Consider the following 19,657-nt stretch of genomic DNA (forward strand, 5'->3'; position numbering starts at 1 on the left):
ATAATAATGTTTCATCTATTGTAATTTTGATGAAATAATATAGCTGTTATGATAATATTAAAGTAATTTTTAATTAAATTAAAGTATTTTAATCAAGTTTATAAGAAAATTAGTTGAGTTAATAAAGATTGTTTTAATATAACAACATTGTTTATACAATAATTTTAATTAAATTGGAAAAAAAGTAAATATAATAAAATATTATTTTAATGTTTTTTAAAAAAATAGTTTTTAATAAAAACTATAATAAGCGGTGGACTTTTATTATTATTTTTACTATTGAGCGTTTAATTCAAATATTTTGGGGTTAAATGATGGGATCTGGATAAAGCTCCACGGAGACCGTATAGAATTTGAAGACCTTTGTCGCATAATAATACAGATACAGAGCAGTGGTTTCGGCGCATATTGCCAGACGCTGCTGGCCTGGCCATACCTCCGATCCTGCCGTCTCGATCTCTCTTTCTCGCTGATTTCTTTCTCCGAGCGATCTGTAGGGTTCCCGTTATTGCCTCGAAAGCGGCCACCATGAATCGAATCGTATTAGGAGGTATCACGGCGAGAGCCCACCGGGCGACTTCTGGCTTCTTCCTTGGTTCTTCGAGGTGTCGGTTCCCCTCCCCCTTGCGCTTTTTTTTTTTGTTCTCAATAGTGTTTGCATCCGAACTGGGTGCTTCGCGTGGCTGAAAAGAAAAGAATGTTCTTCGAGCCGCTCTGGCAGTTTTTTAAGCAAAATTTGTTCGCGAATCGTCGTTCGTTTAAGCGAGATGCGGTATCATCTTATTCGAAAATGAAGGTCGAATAGAAAAAACCAATGACCAGTGAGATCCAAATTGAAGTGGGATCCTCGAAGCTATTCATTTCTCTAATCAAAGATCGGTTTCTGTGATGACTCGTTGCAATTCAGTAATGTGTTGGATCCGCGCTTTGTCTCATGTCACGTATTTTGCCACCCACAAATTTGGAGGACGAAAAAAAAAGACTTTTCCTCTTTGGTAGACGTATCAAGTTACAATTGTTGTATATATCTGATTTTAGTGTCTTCTGCTGTTAGAGTCTGCCCATTTGATTTGGTTATTTTTCTCGGGATTAAGCTATATTTCGATAAAATATTCAAAATTCATATTACGTTAGTTTTATGTAAGTATTGCTCAACTTGTAATCTCCGTTAAAACAAGTATTGTGGTTTGCATCATTATTGGGCCATAGACTGGTAAAGTATACTTCTAGATGCTACTATTATGATGGGTGCATATTTTGTTTATGTTAATGATTCAATTCTCAGCTGGTTTTGCTGTGCGCCTAACTATTTTGATTCAATGATTGTATCTTTCTGTGCACCCTGTGTATATGCCAAAACATGATGTAAATTCTGATTGGTTTAATTTTAACTTTCAACAGAACCCTACATTCACCGTCTTTTGCTACGGTGCCAGTTGATCTTTCAGGTTCTCAGCCCGCAGAAGTAAACAACTTGGGTAAGTTTCTGTTATCTGTGTCAATAATATATTTTCCTTTAATGCTGACGAGTGAGATTTATTTGATCCTTTGAGAATGTAGGTATAGTCATTTTAAACAGTATTCAGATTTACAGATTCATCAATTTAATTGACCAGACTTAGGCTAAAGAAATTAAGGTGCTAAACTATTAATTGACCATATCATGAATTTGACTCTTCTCCTGTATAGGGACTGAGTTTGATCAATCAATATGAACATTGGTCATTAGATGCATAGCTGTCAATTGCAATCAAATTTAGGTCTACAACGGCCAAAAAGATTTAGCTATAAATCGGCTACGTTGATCAAGTGAAAATTGTATAAGTCAGTTATTTATGTGATCAAATTATGCATGAATAAGGTTAGCTCAAATAGTATGCAAAAACACTTATTTACTCCATCCATAATTGTCCAATTAACTTAATGAACTTTGAGTTAAGTGGAAATAGTTCCCATTCTCAACAAATTAAGGAAATAACTCATGAAGACCAGGACACAATCTTTGTAATTGTCTAGTAATCTGGGAAATATATTTGGGGCATCATTGAAAATTCTCAAGATTTTAAATTTCCCCCAAAAGTGAAATATCATCTTAATATAGAAATCAATTATTAGTTACTCTCCAAAAAAGGTCAGGGCTTTGAGCTTTCAATTTTGTTAAAATCACTAATTTATTTAAAAGTGGAAATTGTTTTAGTAATTTATTTATCAATAAAATATTCATATTAGATAGAAACTGCCAAAACTACAAGATTTGCTTCCATATGAATTTTTCACTGCGATTCAGTTTGGTCTAGTTAGAATCATATTTAAAAGTGAATATTTGTAGCACTTGCTAATAAAAGAGAAATTCAATTATGTATGTCACTTATATTTGTATCATTTGCTAGATTTGCTGAGACACTAAAACTTCATGATAGATTTAGCAATTATCCGTATTTCAAAATGATACATAAATTTATTTTGGTTGGAAGTTGTTTGGTTTTCTAGAGTTCCTGACTGACCTAAAATAGTTTTTCCTCCATATTTTAAAAACTGAAACCAAACTGCTTTACCTCTAAATTGAATTTTCTCTGTTTGTTTTGGATTGGTCCTATTCATTCTTTTGGTTTTCAGTTCTCAATTCCTAATCCCTTGGCTTAACTATTATTTTTCTTTCATAATCGTTTATGATTTTTCTATTTCTTGCTATTTAGAATTATACATATATTTGAGACTCTGCTATGTGCATCATTCATCACTTAATTTTAGTTTTTACATGAATTTCCATGGAAGATAATTTGGTTTTTTTGCTGGTTTAGTGCAGGGTCAGTGGAAAACATCTTCTACTTCAAATTGGCTGCTTGATCCCTTGAACGGGGATCCTTTCATTAAAGTTGCTGAGGTTCAAGAATCAGAAATCAAGGTATGCTGTGTCCAATGCTACTTCACTTTTTTTTCCTTTCTTGCAAAAAAAATGACAGGTACATCTCCATCTGCATGGGGTTAACTACATTAGTTCACCAAAACTACTTGAGGTCACCTACAATTCACCAATACAGTTTTGATTGGAATATCAGACTGTTACTCTGTTCTGCACTTTCTTTCTTCGTGGAACTGATCTCTTAAGTTATTTTACCTTTATGTATATCTAATTTTCACCTTTTTTTTTGCAGCCTTTTGTGGACAGCTTGTCTAGGTGCCCAAAGCATGGACTTCACAATCCATTTAGAGCTCAAGAGAGGTCAGACTCATAGCGTTCTAACATTTTTTATATATACAGGAATTGGATAATATGTATCACATGATCACAGCAATTCTGTCGCCTTTCAGATTGCATCTCCAATCTCATATTTGCACAATTGTTTCAAAAGTACTGCATCTTTGCACAGTTCGGAAATATAGTAACTCCTTTTCTGACTTATATCTTTCATTGATTTGCATTCTCCTAAAATTCTAGAGGGATATATAAGTAGATCTCAAACTGAATCTGGTTTTTCTTTGATCTAAAATTTTGTCCAGTTTATTTATAGGGTTGTATCTGGTAAACAAAATATAAAAATGTTGGACCACAATACAATAAAAGAATTTCCAAGAAAATCCATCTTTGGTTGAATTTATGAATCTTAATTTGGGATATAATGTTTTCTCTTTTGGTAAGTCATCCAGTTTGACAAGACAAACTTTGTGGAGGTAGGAAATGTGAAATCCAATTTGGATCAAAAAGTTGATGATGTGGATATTCAAGTTAAGTTTCTTGGTGGAGGTGCATATTTTGCAAAATCTATGATGACCACCCCTTGTCAGCCTGACCAGATAACTGTGTTACTTGCTAGATTTACTTGTTTATTAAGCAAACCAGCAGGATATTAAAAAGTTTTCTCAACACTACTGTTAGAGTCTGACCTGTTCTCCAAGATTTTGGATCATCCATATGCAATTTAATTATAGCATGGATATCAGAAATTCTTGATAATGCCCATGTGAGGGGACTGACCTTGTAGTGTCGAATTTTCCTAGCGACTCTTTTATGGATCCGGACTGACAAAATCTCAGTCTAGATTTGCATGCAATATTACCTTCTTCAAACTTTCTAGTGCTTGAGTGGCCTACAAAACTGTTCTCATAATGTATGTTGGAATGCATTGGGTTTTATCTTTGGGCTAATCATTTGAGTCTTGTGGTTTAAAATCCATTTGATTTGCTACTAACTTTAGATTACAAATTTCATCCATTTAGTTGAAGGGTCATTCTATTTGAATCAAATTGTTAAAAAATGTTCTAGACAATAAGGGGTCAGCCAACTAACTAGCGCCTAGGCAGCTTCTATGTGACAGACATTAAAATATTATTAAAATAGAGTCATATTCAAGTTTTCAAGAAATATATTAAAACTCACTGAACACAACAAAGCATTTCTGTCGAGGGCATTAACTGGAAAACCATTTCTTTGCATCTTACTTCATTCCTTTATTTGAAGTGCATTAGCTAGATTGTCAATTGCTGTTGAATTATTAAGAGAGGACACAATGATCTTTATTTACTTAATCTGATTTCATCATTGGTTGAAACTTTAAAGTATTATTACTTTTTTCTTATGTCTGATGGCTGATTTTATGGTTATATTTTGTAGATATCTACTATTTGGTGAAATCTCAGCAAAATCAGCACAAATCCTTGGACAGCCTGAAGTACATACCTTTGAATTATAGAGTGTATTTATTATTATTATTATTATTATTATTATTTATTCTTTAACTAATTATGATAGCCATGATGATTAGTGAACATTCTTTGGAATGAACAATGGACTGTGTTTTTGATTATTTACTGACATGGATGCTTGTATGCAATATCAGGTTTCAGAATATTTTGCAAGGCTTATCCAGAGAGTATCTCCAAAGAGTTTTGCACAAGCTCTTGGTGAAGTCACTGTTACTCAGAAATTTTTGGAGAATTTTTCTGGCGACCAGGTATAAGCAAAATAGTATCATGTAAATGCTAGATCCTTATATTCTGTTGGTTTATCTGTTCATGGTTCCTATTTCTAATAAAAGTCCTACTTCACTTTGTTTGAGATAGAGAATAAGTACATAAAAATGCTTACATTTACTTTATGCTCAAGCCAACTTGAGTATTATGCTAAATAATTAGACCTAGAGCTTTACTAGAGTTGGCACTTGACATTTATGTTTTATTATATCATGAAACAGTTGCAGTTTTGTCTTCTACTATTTTTCTCCAAGGGCATCATTTAGGTCATCCTAGCAATAATCTGCTATTGCTTTCTAGGTGGAATGATTTGAATCGACGATTGATACTCATTCAAGTTATTCAATTATCCATTCTTATTTTAAAAAATACAATTATTTCACTTTCAAAATTGTATCAATAAACAGGAACGTAGCCTGCATGTTTAGAGTGGGGTCATTTGACCCCAATGAATTTTTCTAGCAAAGCATAGGTAATTAGAAGTACATTATATGTATTTGTGTTTGCAACGATAATAGCTTATATGATCACTAACTAATTGAAATTCGAAATTATCTTCCTACAGAATTTACTGTCACTGGATGTATATGAGTATATATTTTTATAAATTCTCATATTTTGGCAACTATTGAATCTACAACTAATTGTTTAAAATAATATATTTTTAGTTTTCCTTTCTAGTAACTGAGCACATCTATCACAGTTCTTCCTCTTTCTACACTATCTTTAAGTACATTGATATTTGTTCTCTATTTCACTGGTCAAATTATTCCTTTTGGTTTTACTAGGCTTATTCTTAACTTCTCATTAGCCATAACATGTCATCTATCACCAAAAAAATATCTTAGTCATCGCACATCACCTCTCAACCTATATTCAGAGTAAGTTCTTATTGTTTTCTTCCTCAAACCTAAGTCTTTCTTTTCATAGCGGCTACTGATTAAATGATGGCTTGCTGTGATCTCACAGTCATTGAATCACTTTATGACAATGCCATAAACAACAACTTATCAGAAATGCCAGACAATAAGATAATGGCCCCACTCACATAAATATCTGGCTACGTCTTTGTTAACAAATGTTCTTTTGGCAACACAATAATTACTAACAATTGTTTACCTCGTCACCATCTGTGATTTCATAATTCAGGGAAGTGGAAAGTGGATGGAGATAAAACTAAAGATACCATTTTATGTTTAATGAGTTAACATTCTTTTTATTGTAATTTCTGGATATTTAATGTGATGTTTGACTTTGTTATTTTTGTCATGATTATTTCTTGTATGGATTCTAGGTTTTTATTAATTTACATTAGATGCCATTTTTTGGTCCTTTTAATTGGGGTGGTGGTTAGTGATTTTTTATTAATTTACATTGGATGTCATTTTTTGGTCCTTTTAATTGGGGTGGTCGTTAGTGATTTTCTGCTATGATCTTTGATAATTTTTATCTCAGGTCCGCTTTCTAGCTCGATCATTTGCAGTACCAGGCAACTATCTTGGGCAGCAAAGTCATGGCTATCGATGGCCATATGGTCCAGTTAGTATCTCTTCTCCACATACTTAAGTTAGCACTATTTATATAGGACTCGTAAAACGAAGGTTAATGTGGATTGTTCTCTAGACTTTGATCATTCTTGAAGCACAAAAATTTTAGAATTCTTGCTACATGTTTGTTTATCCTATCTACTCAGACATCTATGCCTTTCAGATTTTTCTCAAATGAGATGCAAGGCACATGAGATAAGTGCATGACCGCATGTTAATCGACACATCATTAGCCAAATTATATGTGTTGTTTCAAATTCTACATACAGCTTCTTGGCATCTAAATATTAAATATTTTTGTTGGTAAAATGGGGGAGAACCAAAAATTATCTTCACCTGCCGCTGAGGTTGAAATGGCATTACTATACTTTATTTATCTAATTACATGAATATTCTTCTTACATATCTATAACTACTTACACAGATACTCATTTTACGCATTTACTTCTCATTTTCAATAGATAAATAATAAGATTAGACATTTAAGATATTCAAATCGATAGACATACACCCACTTAAAGCCCACAAGTTTTCTTGGAATATTTCAGTTACCTTCATTTGTCACTTGACCATCTAATAATGTCTATGGGACTTACATGTGGAAATTGGCAATTTATTATCATAAATTTTGAAGTTGGCATGCTAGGAAAGTACCTTGGAAACTAGTAAGTTAAGTTACTTTTGTACGGACACCTATCTTATAAGTAAACGTATTAAGATATGATGCAACCTCTTGATTGCTTGCATTGGCTCTTCAAATGAGGCATATTTATTCTAGTTCTAGAATTAGGTAATATGTGGCTTTGTCAAAGGTTAATGGTGGTTGTTATTATTGCATTTGATGCATAATGAATTGTATTTGTGAATGCATATTTGTCTTTAAATTTCTATATCTTTTCCTAATTTTTACACAGGGTTGATCTTCCAAATTATTCAAGTTGAATGTCTGATTTGAGAAATGAACAATAAATATTTGAATATGAGATTCTCTGAGGGATTATCATTGTCTTTATGGAATTAATGTGTATGTGTATGCACTCAGGAAGGTGAAGAATAAGTATAAGCTTTTATCCCTGTACAGTAATTTATATCACAATGAAGGCTTTAGTCTTACAATCATAAATGGCCATGGAATTTTTCGCTTTCCAGGCTTTTGCTGCTATAGTGTTTCACAAGTTACAAAACTGCTAATTGCATAAGTTTTACAATCTGTTTAATTGACATGTGGATGAAATATCTCAATAGAAAAAAAAAATTGTATTCTGAACAGGTTGCTATTATCACGCCATTTAATTTTCCAATGGAGATCCCTGTGTTGCAACTAATGGGGGCACTGTACATGGGCAATAAGCCAATTCTTAAAGTTGATAGCAAGGTAAAGCAAGGATGATCCTGTTGCCTCTATTTAAATAACCACTTGTTGTTTGGTATTTCTCCTATGATAATGCATTTTCTTAAAGAATTTTAGCTAAAGTGCTCTGATTAAATGTTGTTTAGTATTTTCTGACTGATCTTTAGTGTTGGAGCAAACGTTGTACCTTTAGGTTTTGATATTTGAGCAAAGGGTTTAAGTTAGGGTTTGTATCGGTATTTGATATGCACTATTAAGTGTACAAGTACAAGAAAAAACCAAGTGGGATCTTGGCAAAGGTGAAGTCCAAGCATGGGAGACTTGGCAGTGTAAGTCCAAGCTTGAGGCATGGCCGTGTAAGTCCAAGTGTGACTTGGCAAGGTGAAGACCCAGAGGAGCTTCGTGGCAAGGATGAAGACCCAGAGGTAAGGAGCCTTTGGGTAAAGGAAGACTCGACAACAAGGACAAGACCGAAGGAAGCTCTTGAAGGCAAGGCGTGAAGGATATGGAAGCATCCGAGGGACCCAAGGTTGATGGAGGAGGCTAGAAGGCAAGGTCAAAGTTGTTCATGGGGGACGAGTGCATGAGTGATTGTACTCGGGGGTAAAACCTTAAGTCAGGATTTACCAGTCGACTGGTATATGTCTAAGTCGACTGGTGGTTGAGAACTAGTAACTCGGACAAATGCAGAGTTTGTGGTTGTAGGGTTACCAGTTGACTAGTAAAGTTACCTTCAACTGGTCCAGTTGCTAAAGTTACTAATGCAACGAACAGAATGCTTCTGTTTGCTTTACCTATGAAGACCAGTCAACTGATCTATGGTGAACAGTCAACTGAAATTGAGTTGTTAGGTTGTAACGGTCGAATTCCACATATGCAACCGGTAAGTAGTGGAAACATAGCTTGTGTGTTTCCTCCCGAGCTCTATATAATGGAGCTCGGGATGGCTGACATGGGTAACGAAATTAGAGGTGGTTAACTCCTAATTAGAGTCTCCAAGTTTTCGTGATCCAAGTGCTCTTGATCAAGGTTGTGGTGAGATTTCTCCACCGACAAGGAGGTTTGAGCTAGCCGGAGTTCCGGGGATTGATCCACCGACGAATTAAGGAGCATCATCTTCAAACCACGTTAAACGAAATGTGTTAGGGTTTGTATTTTTCTTTATTCTTGTCCTTAGCTTTCATACTTATTGTTTTGTATTTCCACTGCGCTAACAAGTGTAGGAAAGCAAACGACGTGGGACATCGGCTATTCACCCCCCTCTAGCCGGTGTCAAAGGTCCCAACATTTAGCACCCATGGTATACCCATCATTGGATCGCACATAGGAGAAGATATGATCGACGAATTGAAGTTTGAAAAAGGCAAGGATGATGGAATGGGATCATGACATCTCAATGATGGCAAAGCCATCAGCAAAGTGAAGGAATGAGTGAAAGAAATGAGGGTTAACAAATAAAGAGGTGGCAGATCTGGAAGGGAGAGGAGGGAAGAAGTCAGGATGGAGGAGACATGCAGTGTCAATCAGATCGGAAGGGGGCATACCAATACAGGAAGAGTGATCTGCAAGAAGAAATAGGTTACAGTAGGCAAAGCTTTAATTAAATATACCAAACTCTAACAGGTTCAGCTAGAGCAATTCACTCTGACTCAGCTTCTAAAGAACTGGTTCAGCCACTAAAAAACCACTAGAGTCCATTAAACCCTAAATGGTTCATTCTTGGTCCAAATACCATGACCCTAATTAGGCCCTGACCATATAATCCTTGATTTAGCTCAAATCAGTTAGGCTGAAACATCAATTCACAATCCATTAGACTGCAATCAAGGTCACATTGCAACAATTTTACCGTTGCGCCAAGGCTATCCTAAGTATTTAGGATGGAAAGTAAACTCAAACCTAGGCCAAAACACTCAAAATTTAATTAGTCATCAATAATATTAGTAAATAAACAAACATTAGTATGTAATAGATTACTGTCACATGTTGTATCATTGAATCATATGTGGATAATCATATTTATGATCTGTGTTACTGCCACATCAAGCATCCAGTGTTACTTTCTTCAAACATGTCTTCCAGCTGCTATTCTTTTCCTTTGCTCTAAGTGGACTGTTGGAATAACTTGTACAGTGTGCACAACTAATGGTATGTTATGGTTGCCATAGGTAAGCATTGTGATGGAGCAGATGCTTCGGCTACTTCATGATTGTGGCTTACCCAAGGAGGATGTTGACTTCATCAACTCTGATGGTAAAACAATGAACAAACTTTTGATAGAGGTTTGTATTTATAATAAATTCAATAATCATTTTTTATTTGTTATTTTGCTAAAAAGGTTAATGTAGTGTGACCTTAGGGGAGCTTAGAAAGCTCCCACCACTGAGATTTTGGAGTTCATTTCATGTATTGGTGTGTGCTTAAACATTGGGACTTTTATATAATTGTGTTTATTGTTTGGTTTTCTTTTTATCTGGTATTTAGTGCATTTTTCTGCTTCCTTCAACCAGGCAAAGCCACAGATGACACTTTTTACTGGAAGTTCACGAGTGGCTGACAAATTGGCAGTGGACTTAAAAGGTCGCATTAAATTGGAAGATGCAGGTTTTGACTGGAAAATTCTTGGCCCGGATGTTCAAGAGGTATGTCAACTGCTCAAGCCTCAAAGGACCTTTCAAACCATTTAAGCCTTTGTATGTTAAGTTATTTTAAACCAACACTCTTTTCATTTTCATAGGTTGATTATGTTGCATGGGTGTGCGATCAAGATGCCTATGCCTGTAGTGGTCAGAAGTGCTCTGCACAGTCAATCCTCTTCATTCATGAGGTACTATTTATTATCTAAAGTATTATAAAAAAAATTTACTGATTGGCATATTTTGGCATGGGCTAAAATGTAGTGCACGTTAAAGGTTTCCACACATGCATTAACAATTCACACAAGAAGTTGCAAATATTAGATGGCAAAACTCTGTTCTCTCATGTTGCCATGATGTAGTGCGACAACAACATGGTGCAGTTGGTGCCATGTGAAAGAGGCATTGACACAATTCATACAACAATTTATTAGTAATGGTCAATCCGTGAATACTCAGACTGGTAAGTTAACCAAATTATTAACTAATTATTTCGTTAGATAGTTCAGATAAATCAATCTATGACCTCCTTTCTTAAGAACTTCATCATAATGTGCTGTATTCTAGATCAAATTAGTCTGACATAGATGTTGATGGTGAACTTGCATCTACCTTCTAAGTACAGTTATGTACTTTATGATTTATCTTTGAACAAATCATGTTTCTTTAAATACATCTTTGAACTAATCCTGTTTCTTGAATAACATATTTGAACCAATCTTACCACTGTTGGTGCTGTATTGAGTTTGACAGTATAAATGAAAATGAGAGTAGTGAATGCTTTGTCAAGGGCTATGTCTTGAAGTGTTTGTTTCCGTTTCAAACAGAAAGATAATCTTAAATATCGAGGTAGAATATTGATAACATTTTTTTTATAGTAGGTATCTTTTCCCTTACTGAACCATAGCCACATTTTTCTCTAATGCATCATTTTTTTAATAATCCATGCAAAAAACTTAATGTTGTGTGCAGAATTGGACTGCTAGTGAGCTTCTATCTAAAATACAACATCTAGCAGAGAGAAGGACACTGCAGGATTTAACTATTGGACCTGTTCTTACTGTAAGTGATTAAGTTGGGCAGTTTATTACTAGTAACAATTAGTTAGCTTTTATTTGAATCAAGGTCTTAGCGTAGTTGTAAACATTAATTGCATCTAATTGAGCTTAATTAACTTATAATTAAACAACTACTGGGCTTATTACATTAATAATTAAATAACCTTGAACACAAATTTTCAAGCTCTGCTAATTTTTTTTTTTTTTTTTGATAAACAAGTTTGAATATGTATGACTTTTATTTGACTTGGCTCCTTTTCAGCTATAGCTTAACCTAATTAGTTAGAATATCTGCCTTCTTCTGATTATAACCTCTAAGAATTATGGTTATGCAGATTATGAGTTATTTTTATGTCTATAGTTTGCAAGTGTAGCAATCAATTCTTACACCTCTATGCACTTACAGAGAATTCATTTTCTAACAGTTTACAACAGAAAGCATGCTAGAACATGTAGATAGCTTGCTTAAGATCCCAGGATCTAAGCTACTCTTCGGTGGTCAAGAATTGGAGAATCATTCTATTCCAAAAATCTATGGAGCCCTGAAACCAACTGCTGTCTTTGTTCCATTAGAAGAAATGCTTAAACCTCATAACTTTGAGCTTGCTACAAAAGAGATCTTTGGGCCATTCCAGGTATGTGTCACTCTAGCTGAAATGCAAGGTACTTTTTTTTTCTTGTAAAATGATTTTTCATAATGGATTTTGCAGTCATGGATTATGATATTCATAGTTGCATTATTATTTTGTTTCTGAGAGGGAAGCTTGCTGATTTATTAGTTACACATTTCATTGGTTGGTCTGTGTCTTCAATAGTTGTCTGGATTATAACTGATCTTTCATCTGAGAAAAAATGGTTTTGATATTTAATGATGGTTTACAAGTATTATAATAATATTGTCCGTTCTCATTAATGCAGAAAGAACCCATTACAATATGGTTTCTGGGACAAGGATGCCATAATTAATTGTGCACAACACCTTTTCTACGGTCATACTCTGTGTTGGAAGATATGCTCTTTTTCTTTGTAATTTTAAACAAGCAATTGAATCGTAACAAGGACTTGATTAACTATCTCAATGATATTGGCACTATAATACTTCTTTACATCAGATTATTAGTTGGCTCCCCAACACAAGTGACACAAACAGTTTATGTCAGAATGTAATGCAGGTCAGAAGATAGATAGTGTGGAGGAGAAATGGTAGATGCGAACCTTCATTTAGAAAATCATTAACACTACAATACAAGTGAAAATAAGAATGATGCAAAAAGAAAAAGGAAAAAAATCATCCTCAAATTTGTTATTGTAGGAATTACAGGGAAAATAATATGAAATTTTTTTATTGCTTTCGTCATGTGAGGTTCTTCTTTGTCTTGATCATGGAAATATTCTGAAATGCCAAACTATGCAAAGTTCTTTGGTTCTTGCAGTTTATTTTGAAACAATGTCTGTGTGCTAAATGACGTGTGTCAGATATTTCCTTCATTCTTTGTTTATTCCTGATCCTGTTTTTCCCTTTTCCCTTCCTTGAATTACATGATATTGTCTAATGCTAAGCTTTCTCGTCTCTTCTATAATTTATTGCAAAGTATATCTTTATTATAGCCTATCCTTATTGTTCTTATTCACTCTCTTTTTTGGGGGATTACATCTACTAGTCAAACTTGCTGAAAATTTTCCTTGCTCAGATTGTTACCTACTACAAGCATGATCAACTCACTGAGGTGTTGGATGTTTGTGAGAGGATGCATGCACATTTGACCGCTGCTGTGGTCTCAAATGATCCCTTGTTTTTGCAGGTATAATTTGCAATTGTCTCAATAAATTAGGCCGCTCCACAGACACACATATTACTTATTCTTTTCAACTATTCATTTGCTGAAGGAACCATGGAACGTCTTAATTGTTGGCTCTAATCTGGATTGCATTTTCCAACTAAATGTTTGGCTGACCTAAAATTTTACAGATCCAAGTGTCATAAATTAGAGCAAGCCTGCATAGCTTGTCTACTTTGGTGTATAATAGGAGGGAAATGGGAGAAGAATGGGGAGGAGGGAAAATAACACGCACACAAAAAAAAAAATAACATGATCAATTTCACCCATTTGTATATTGTAGAACTTACTAGTACTATCACACCCCATGTACTATCACTCTGTGTTGGTTCTGGGACGGATTGGCGGGGGCACTGGATGAGCACGGTCGCCTTTTGCCAACTTTCAAAACTGAGTCTTGTCATGAAAGTTTCTTTTACACATTCTACATCTGAAGCTTGAACTTTTTTCCACTTATTACCTATTTGCATATTGCGTCCCTCATTTTGAATATATGCAGGAAGTTCTTGGGAAATCAGTGAATGGGACAACATATGCTGGAATCAGGGCTAGGACCACAGGAGCTCCACAAAACCATTGGTTAGTTTATTTAGGCATTATATGTTTGCTTCATTGTATAATTATTAAAAAAAAAACTCATGTTTGATACCATTAAAATTCAAGGTTTGGGCCAGCTGGTGACCCCAGAGGTGCTGGGATTGGTACACCTGAAGCAATCAAACTTGTTTGGTCTTGTCACCGAGAGGTTATACTTGATATTGGGCCCGTGCCACGCAATTGGGAACTCCCACCACCTTCATAAACCAATATCGAACATGATAGACTAGTAATCTATTGCTTAAACAGCGAGGTTAATGCTTTTAAATGCATTCGAAAGGATGGCTGGAAAATAAATAGGGAAAATTTCAAGTATATGTTTTGATGGAAAGTTGCAATTTGCATATTTTTTATTTATAAAATTTCTTGGTCAATAGTTGGCGTTCACGCAGCACCAGTATAAATAGTTGATTTTTTTTAGATTGCCAATCAATCTGATCTGTCATCCAAAGAATGATATGCTTTGATGGAAAGTTGCAATTTGCATCTTTTTGGTTTCCCTGTCCAATCTGAAGCTCATGAGGTTGTTCAATCTTTGGGATCTTTAGTAGATGTGGTGCCAAATTAGATATAAATTTAGTCGTGTAAATATTAATCATATCATCAATTTGCATTCGACACATCTATTGAAAACTTGTCAAGATACTCAAATAGAAATAAGAATCATATGTTAGCTAAAGATCATTTTAATAAATTTATTTATTTATTGCAGTATCTTAAAAATTTCAAGTCGAAAAACATGATAAATCATTTCACAATCATATAATCAATTACAGTTGTATTTTATTGGTGCATATATAAAATCATGTACGACTCCAAACTAGCAAAAAAAAAAAAATCGTAAAAAGATAAAATGTTACACCTACATTAACAAGCTAAGATAAAATGTATGTGTGTGTATATGTATATATTGTCCAAGAATATTTGATTCATCACCTTCATCAAATTGACAAGTTGCTTTGAGAGCAAGGAAAAGATCAAACTGAAATTGTTCAAGGAATCACATTCCTTTCTAATACAACTTACAGCTTATTTTATATTTCAGATTTAAGTGCCACACACGTTATGCTGATAAAAACAATGCATGTACCATGGTTTCAGGCAAGTAAAGAGATAACAAGAGAATTAAGTGATGGAAGGAGCATCTCCAGGCACAATTTTGTGCTCTGATGCAGCACTCAGAAAATGAAGACCACACTATCATGGATTCTGGACTTCTGATTCTGCGCTACGCATTCTGAGATCCACATCAGATTCCTTATCTCCTGCTCGCTCAATCTCATATAGGCGAAGAAAACCGCATAGTGAAACTGCACTTGTCATTGTGAGAATTGATTAGAACTGGTGAATTAGTTCATCCAAAAAGAACAACGTCCATTAAACAAGCATGTAGAGAGAATTCTGCAGCTCATTTGGTATTTTTAAGAAAACAGGAAGAAAATTCAATTATCTCAAACTTACAATTCCATGAGAGATTCATATATCGAGCAAATTGGGTTATTAACACAAATGCAGTGTGATTCTTGTGGACCAAGTTCTGTTGTATGAGCAATCACAGTACGTGTAAAATCAAGGAAAACACACCCTCTGAATAAAATAGCCATGCCAAAGAAGTGTCTTTGGCCAAAAGGATCGACAAAATCCACCAGATACAAAGATGGTGGAAAAGTTTGAGAAGTTAAACATAAACAACAAACATCGGAATTAGGGGAAAGTTAGTGATATCCTTTTGTCAATACAAAATTAGAGAGCAAGCAAATTGACAAAATTCATCTAGACTCACAATCAAAAAATTTCAGAGTCAGGTGGATCAAGCAGGCCACACAATCTTAAAATGAATAACTATCTTTATTAGTTAATGATTTGCAATGATGATATAAATCAGTTTTAATCTATCCTATCAAGCAATTGGTGGATGATGCTTACCTGCTGCTCAAAAGCCAAACAGAGCCTCTTTACTTCCTCTTCATAAAATGCTTTGTCCAGCATCTGACTTTCTCCATAGGATATCTTGGCAAAAATGGACTGGTATGGTGGATATTTTTCCATCACACCACGGACCTGAAACAAAAATATAAATGCAATCATGTTTAAGGTGTGTCTGCTTTAAATGAGAGAGAAAGAAAGTGACAATTTATTTCCTTCCAACAAGCTATATTGTCTACGCCAAATTAGAGTGGAACTGGAAGGAAGAAAAGCCAGCCTTCTTGGTTGATCGACAAATGCCAACTGGTCCTCGACAGATGGGCACGATTTAGTCCCCAACTGAAATTTAGGCTTCTATACTTCTCTCCAATTAAACACAACAAGAATTACTTCTTTCCCAATACCTATTCCTTTGTGCAACTTAAATAACTTCTTTCATCCCTTTCTCTATTCCTTCTATGAGATAAACATATTTTTATCCCTAGATCTTTATGAGATGACAAACATTTCAAGAAAGAGTGGATTGGCCTTTTTCGATACTAATACAACTTAGGCAATATGCATCTGAATATGAGTGATTTTAACACTTTTTGGATGAGACGTCACCATTCCTCACCTACATTAAAATGCAACACAATGGTGTAATGCAAAATCAAATTAGATGTCTTGTTTCTTGTAGACAGTGATTGTCAAATGGCAAAGTTGATGAAAAGGAATTAAGGAAGGCCCAACAAGTAATATGTGGTGACTGAGATGAATGGTAAGCTTCTTTTCAAACATATCCTAGCTACCATGGCATTATAGCAATTGATACACTCATTCCCTCTCCTCTTTTGTCACTTAATCTCCCTATAAATGATTGATGCCAGTCAGCGCTATTCACCTATGCTGACCTATACCTTGTGTTGGCACAAGTTGGCATTAGTGCATGGCCATTTGAGTCTGGGACTGAAATTGGTTCCTCAACACTTTGAATTCTGGTCTTCTAGGATAGGTCGGTGTGTTTCATCAAAAAAATGTAATGGACGGTAAGACCAACACAATAATATAGATCAAGTGCTTTTCCTTATAGCTTAAAATAGTATCACAACAAGTCATGTCCTGGGATCTTGTCAATGCCCTATATTATACCCAAGTGGGCATATTGGACTTAGGCAAATCCAGCCGAACTGCCCAATCGAACTTCTGTGGGAGTGTTATAAATAAAAGAAATTAGTTTTTCCTAAAACTCAAACTTTGGAGATACATGATCTAATTCGACAAGCAATTTAACTATCTTACCTGGTCAATATCCTCACAGATAGCAAGTTCTTCATGGCCATAGGGATATCTGTAAAGAAAAAAAAATCTATAAGAAAAGTGCAAACAACCAATACAAGCTAAATGAGTATATGATAGAAGGGTGAAAACCATACAACAAACCGAAATTAGAATAAAGCTTCCGGCGATCATCTCTAGTCAACTCAGTGCCAATGCTGTAAAACCAAGCCCTCAATTAATGAGCAAAAAATCTCATGCTTACAAATTTTTTAACTTTGATGAATGTATTGGGTAAACAATACGATGAACATGGCCCACTTGAATAATCTGAAGTTTAATTTTGGCTCACCTATTTATAGTAATATTGACAGCCCTTCTATCAGCTTCAAATGCAAGAAGATCAGACATGATTTCAGCAGTTGCTCCACCTAGTTTCTGTTTTGACGTAACAGTTTAAGCCAAAAGTAGTAGAACAAACTATCTTTTTCAATCATAGATATCGTGATATGTCATCATTGTTTACCTGACAGAAGTTATAGAAATCTTCAAGGTAGGCCTTGTACAAGGTATTCCTCATGATCTCTATATTCATATCATCCAAGTCCTGACAGAGTCAAATAAAGATAAAGTCTTTGCAATTAAACAAGTATATGTTTGTCCAATTATCCAGGTATACTTATTCTTTGCAGCTGTCACACTAAAAAGAACAAGGAAATAGACAAAATTTTGACAAACAGTACCTCTGATGTGATGCACTCTGAGAAATATGGTGCCAATGGTGTATCAACAAGAACCAATCTGTAAAGTTCCCGCATATTTTGGGCAACTGCAAGTGTTGCAATGCTGCAGAAAAGATGCTCAAGATCTCCATATGTTAAAACCAAAAATAGACAGAACAGAAAGGACATACCTATCAAACATTCCTAAAGGGTGGCATTTTTCCAGCAGTTCCTGAACATCTCTCTCATGCAATGTGCCGGTGACAATAAGAACAACATTGTCGATCATGTAACCATACCTATCAGGATCAACAGGTGTGTCAATGTTTCCATTGGATGTCCAAAGAAATTAGTTAGAAAAAAAAAAACTAGTTTGTAAAGCAGGAAAACATTACACTGGGAACCAGAGAAGTGGCAACAACTAAGAATAAACATGTAAAAAAATGCTTAGAGTAATGCTTACGTTATATATTCCAAGAAGGTTGATAAAGGCTCTGTTGCCTGACACAGCATATGCTTATACTCATCCACAAGTTTAAGAGTGCATTTCTCCACAATGGTAGTTGTATGTAAAGGAGATGGCTCTGCATGCAATTACAGTTTGATATAAGATGGCAAGATAACATCTACATCAACTAACCGAAGGCTAATACAGAACTTAGTTCATATATAAACATAAGCAAAGTTAGATGATATTTGTAAAATATCATCAGTGCTTATTATAACCATATTGTTAAGCAATTATCGATGTATACTAGAGTAGCGCTAGCTTCAACTTGACCATGTATTCAAGAGTCAAAATATGTCACAATGAACAAGGATTCTTGTCGACTTGTGCATTGTTGCCTTCTCATGTTGCATCTACTCCGTGATGTATTCAGCTAGAGCTAAGAAATGAATTTAGTAAGCTCACTAACATTTATGAAATTTAAATAAACTTAATTATTTACACAATCAATTGAGTCTCTGCATTAGATGTGTGAAAAATCACGTTTGATGCAACGGTTATGCAAGCTTAGATTCGATCGTATTCAAGAATACGACACATGAAACCCTCGAGCCTTTATCCTTCACAAATTCTCCTTACAAAGGTTTTATCAAAAATTAATTATAGAATTTACAATGGAAAAAAGGGGAACCACTAACTCCCTTTTTCCTAGACCCGCGCCAGAGGAAGAGATCTGAATCAGGTTTCTGATCAGGCATACAGGAATCCAGAACATGCCAACCAGTTAATCATAAATCCTATTCAACATCCAAAGTTGACGCCCAAAAACAAGCCCAAAATTGCAACTGTATAATGCAACAGATAAATCCAGCAGCAAAAATTTGGGAAAGTGCATAGAACCGGGAACCAAGTTGAGATCCCAACGCACCGTTCTGTAGGTACGGCCCGTACTCGGTTGCGGAGAGGTGCATCTTGACGTCGTCGAGGGTCTCGCACTGGCAGAGGTTGTTGTAGTCGGCGGCGGTGAGGAGGCCGGAGCGGTAGCCGCGGACGATGGCCTCCAGGTACCCGCCATGGACGTTGAACGTGAGCGCCTCGAATCCGTACATCGCTTCGCCCTCCGGCCGCCTCCTCGCGGATGCTTCCACGGTCGAATGATCCGATCTCTTCTCAACCACACGGCCTCGTTATGCTCGGGACCGAGGCGGACAGCACCACGATTTTGTTCACGACTTAAGTAACGTAACGAATGTCGACGACGGAGCCCCAAGCCCTCGTCGTCGGATGCTGCGATTCCGCCACGTTT

General features: G+C 35.3%; 2 protein-coding genes across 2 annotated transcripts; one reads left to right on the plus strand and one right to left on the minus strand.

Moving 5' to 3' along the window:
• Positions 1-361: 361 nt before the first annotated feature.
• Positions 362-14,372, plus strand: LOC122011832 (delta-1-pyrroline-5-carboxylate dehydrogenase 12A1, mitochondrial-like). Its single transcript, XM_042568223.1, has 16 exons — positions 362-605; positions 1,402-1,478; positions 2,802-2,905; positions 3,156-3,223; positions 4,613-4,670; positions 4,839-4,952; positions 6,427-6,510; positions 7,789-7,893; positions 10,038-10,151; positions 10,380-10,511; positions 10,607-10,696; positions 11,478-11,567; positions 11,989-12,198; positions 13,255-13,365; positions 13,901-13,980; positions 14,065-14,372. Exons 1-16 carry the CDS (start codon positions 529-531, stop codon positions 14,201-14,203), a joined length of 1,653 nt encoding a protein of 550 aa, XP_042424157.1. The 5' UTR covers positions 362-528; the 3' UTR covers positions 14,204-14,372.
• A 584-nt stretch (positions 14,373-14,956) lies between these two features.
• LOC122011833 (V-type proton ATPase subunit d2) lies at positions 14,957-19,622 on the minus strand. The gene is made up of 10 exons (XM_042568225.1): positions 19,280-19,622; positions 18,367-18,487; positions 18,095-18,202; positions 17,925-18,027; positions 17,708-17,788; positions 17,534-17,619; positions 17,340-17,399; positions 17,206-17,254; positions 15,925-16,059; positions 14,957-15,308 (listed from the first exon to the last, which is right to left on the minus strand). Exons 1-10 carry the CDS (start codon positions 19,458-19,460, stop codon positions 15,177-15,179), a joined length of 1,056 nt encoding a protein of 351 aa, XP_042424159.1. The 5' UTR covers positions 19,461-19,622; the 3' UTR covers positions 14,957-15,176.
• Between the last annotated feature and the right edge of the window lie 35 nt (positions 19,623-19,657).

This window comes from Zingiber officinale, chromosome 8A, assembly GCF_018446385.1.
Source record: "Zingiber officinale cultivar Zhangliang chromosome 8A, Zo_v1.1, whole genome shotgun sequence".
NCBI classification, from domain to species: domain Eukaryota; kingdom Viridiplantae; phylum Streptophyta; class Magnoliopsida; order Zingiberales; family Zingiberaceae; genus Zingiber; species Zingiber officinale.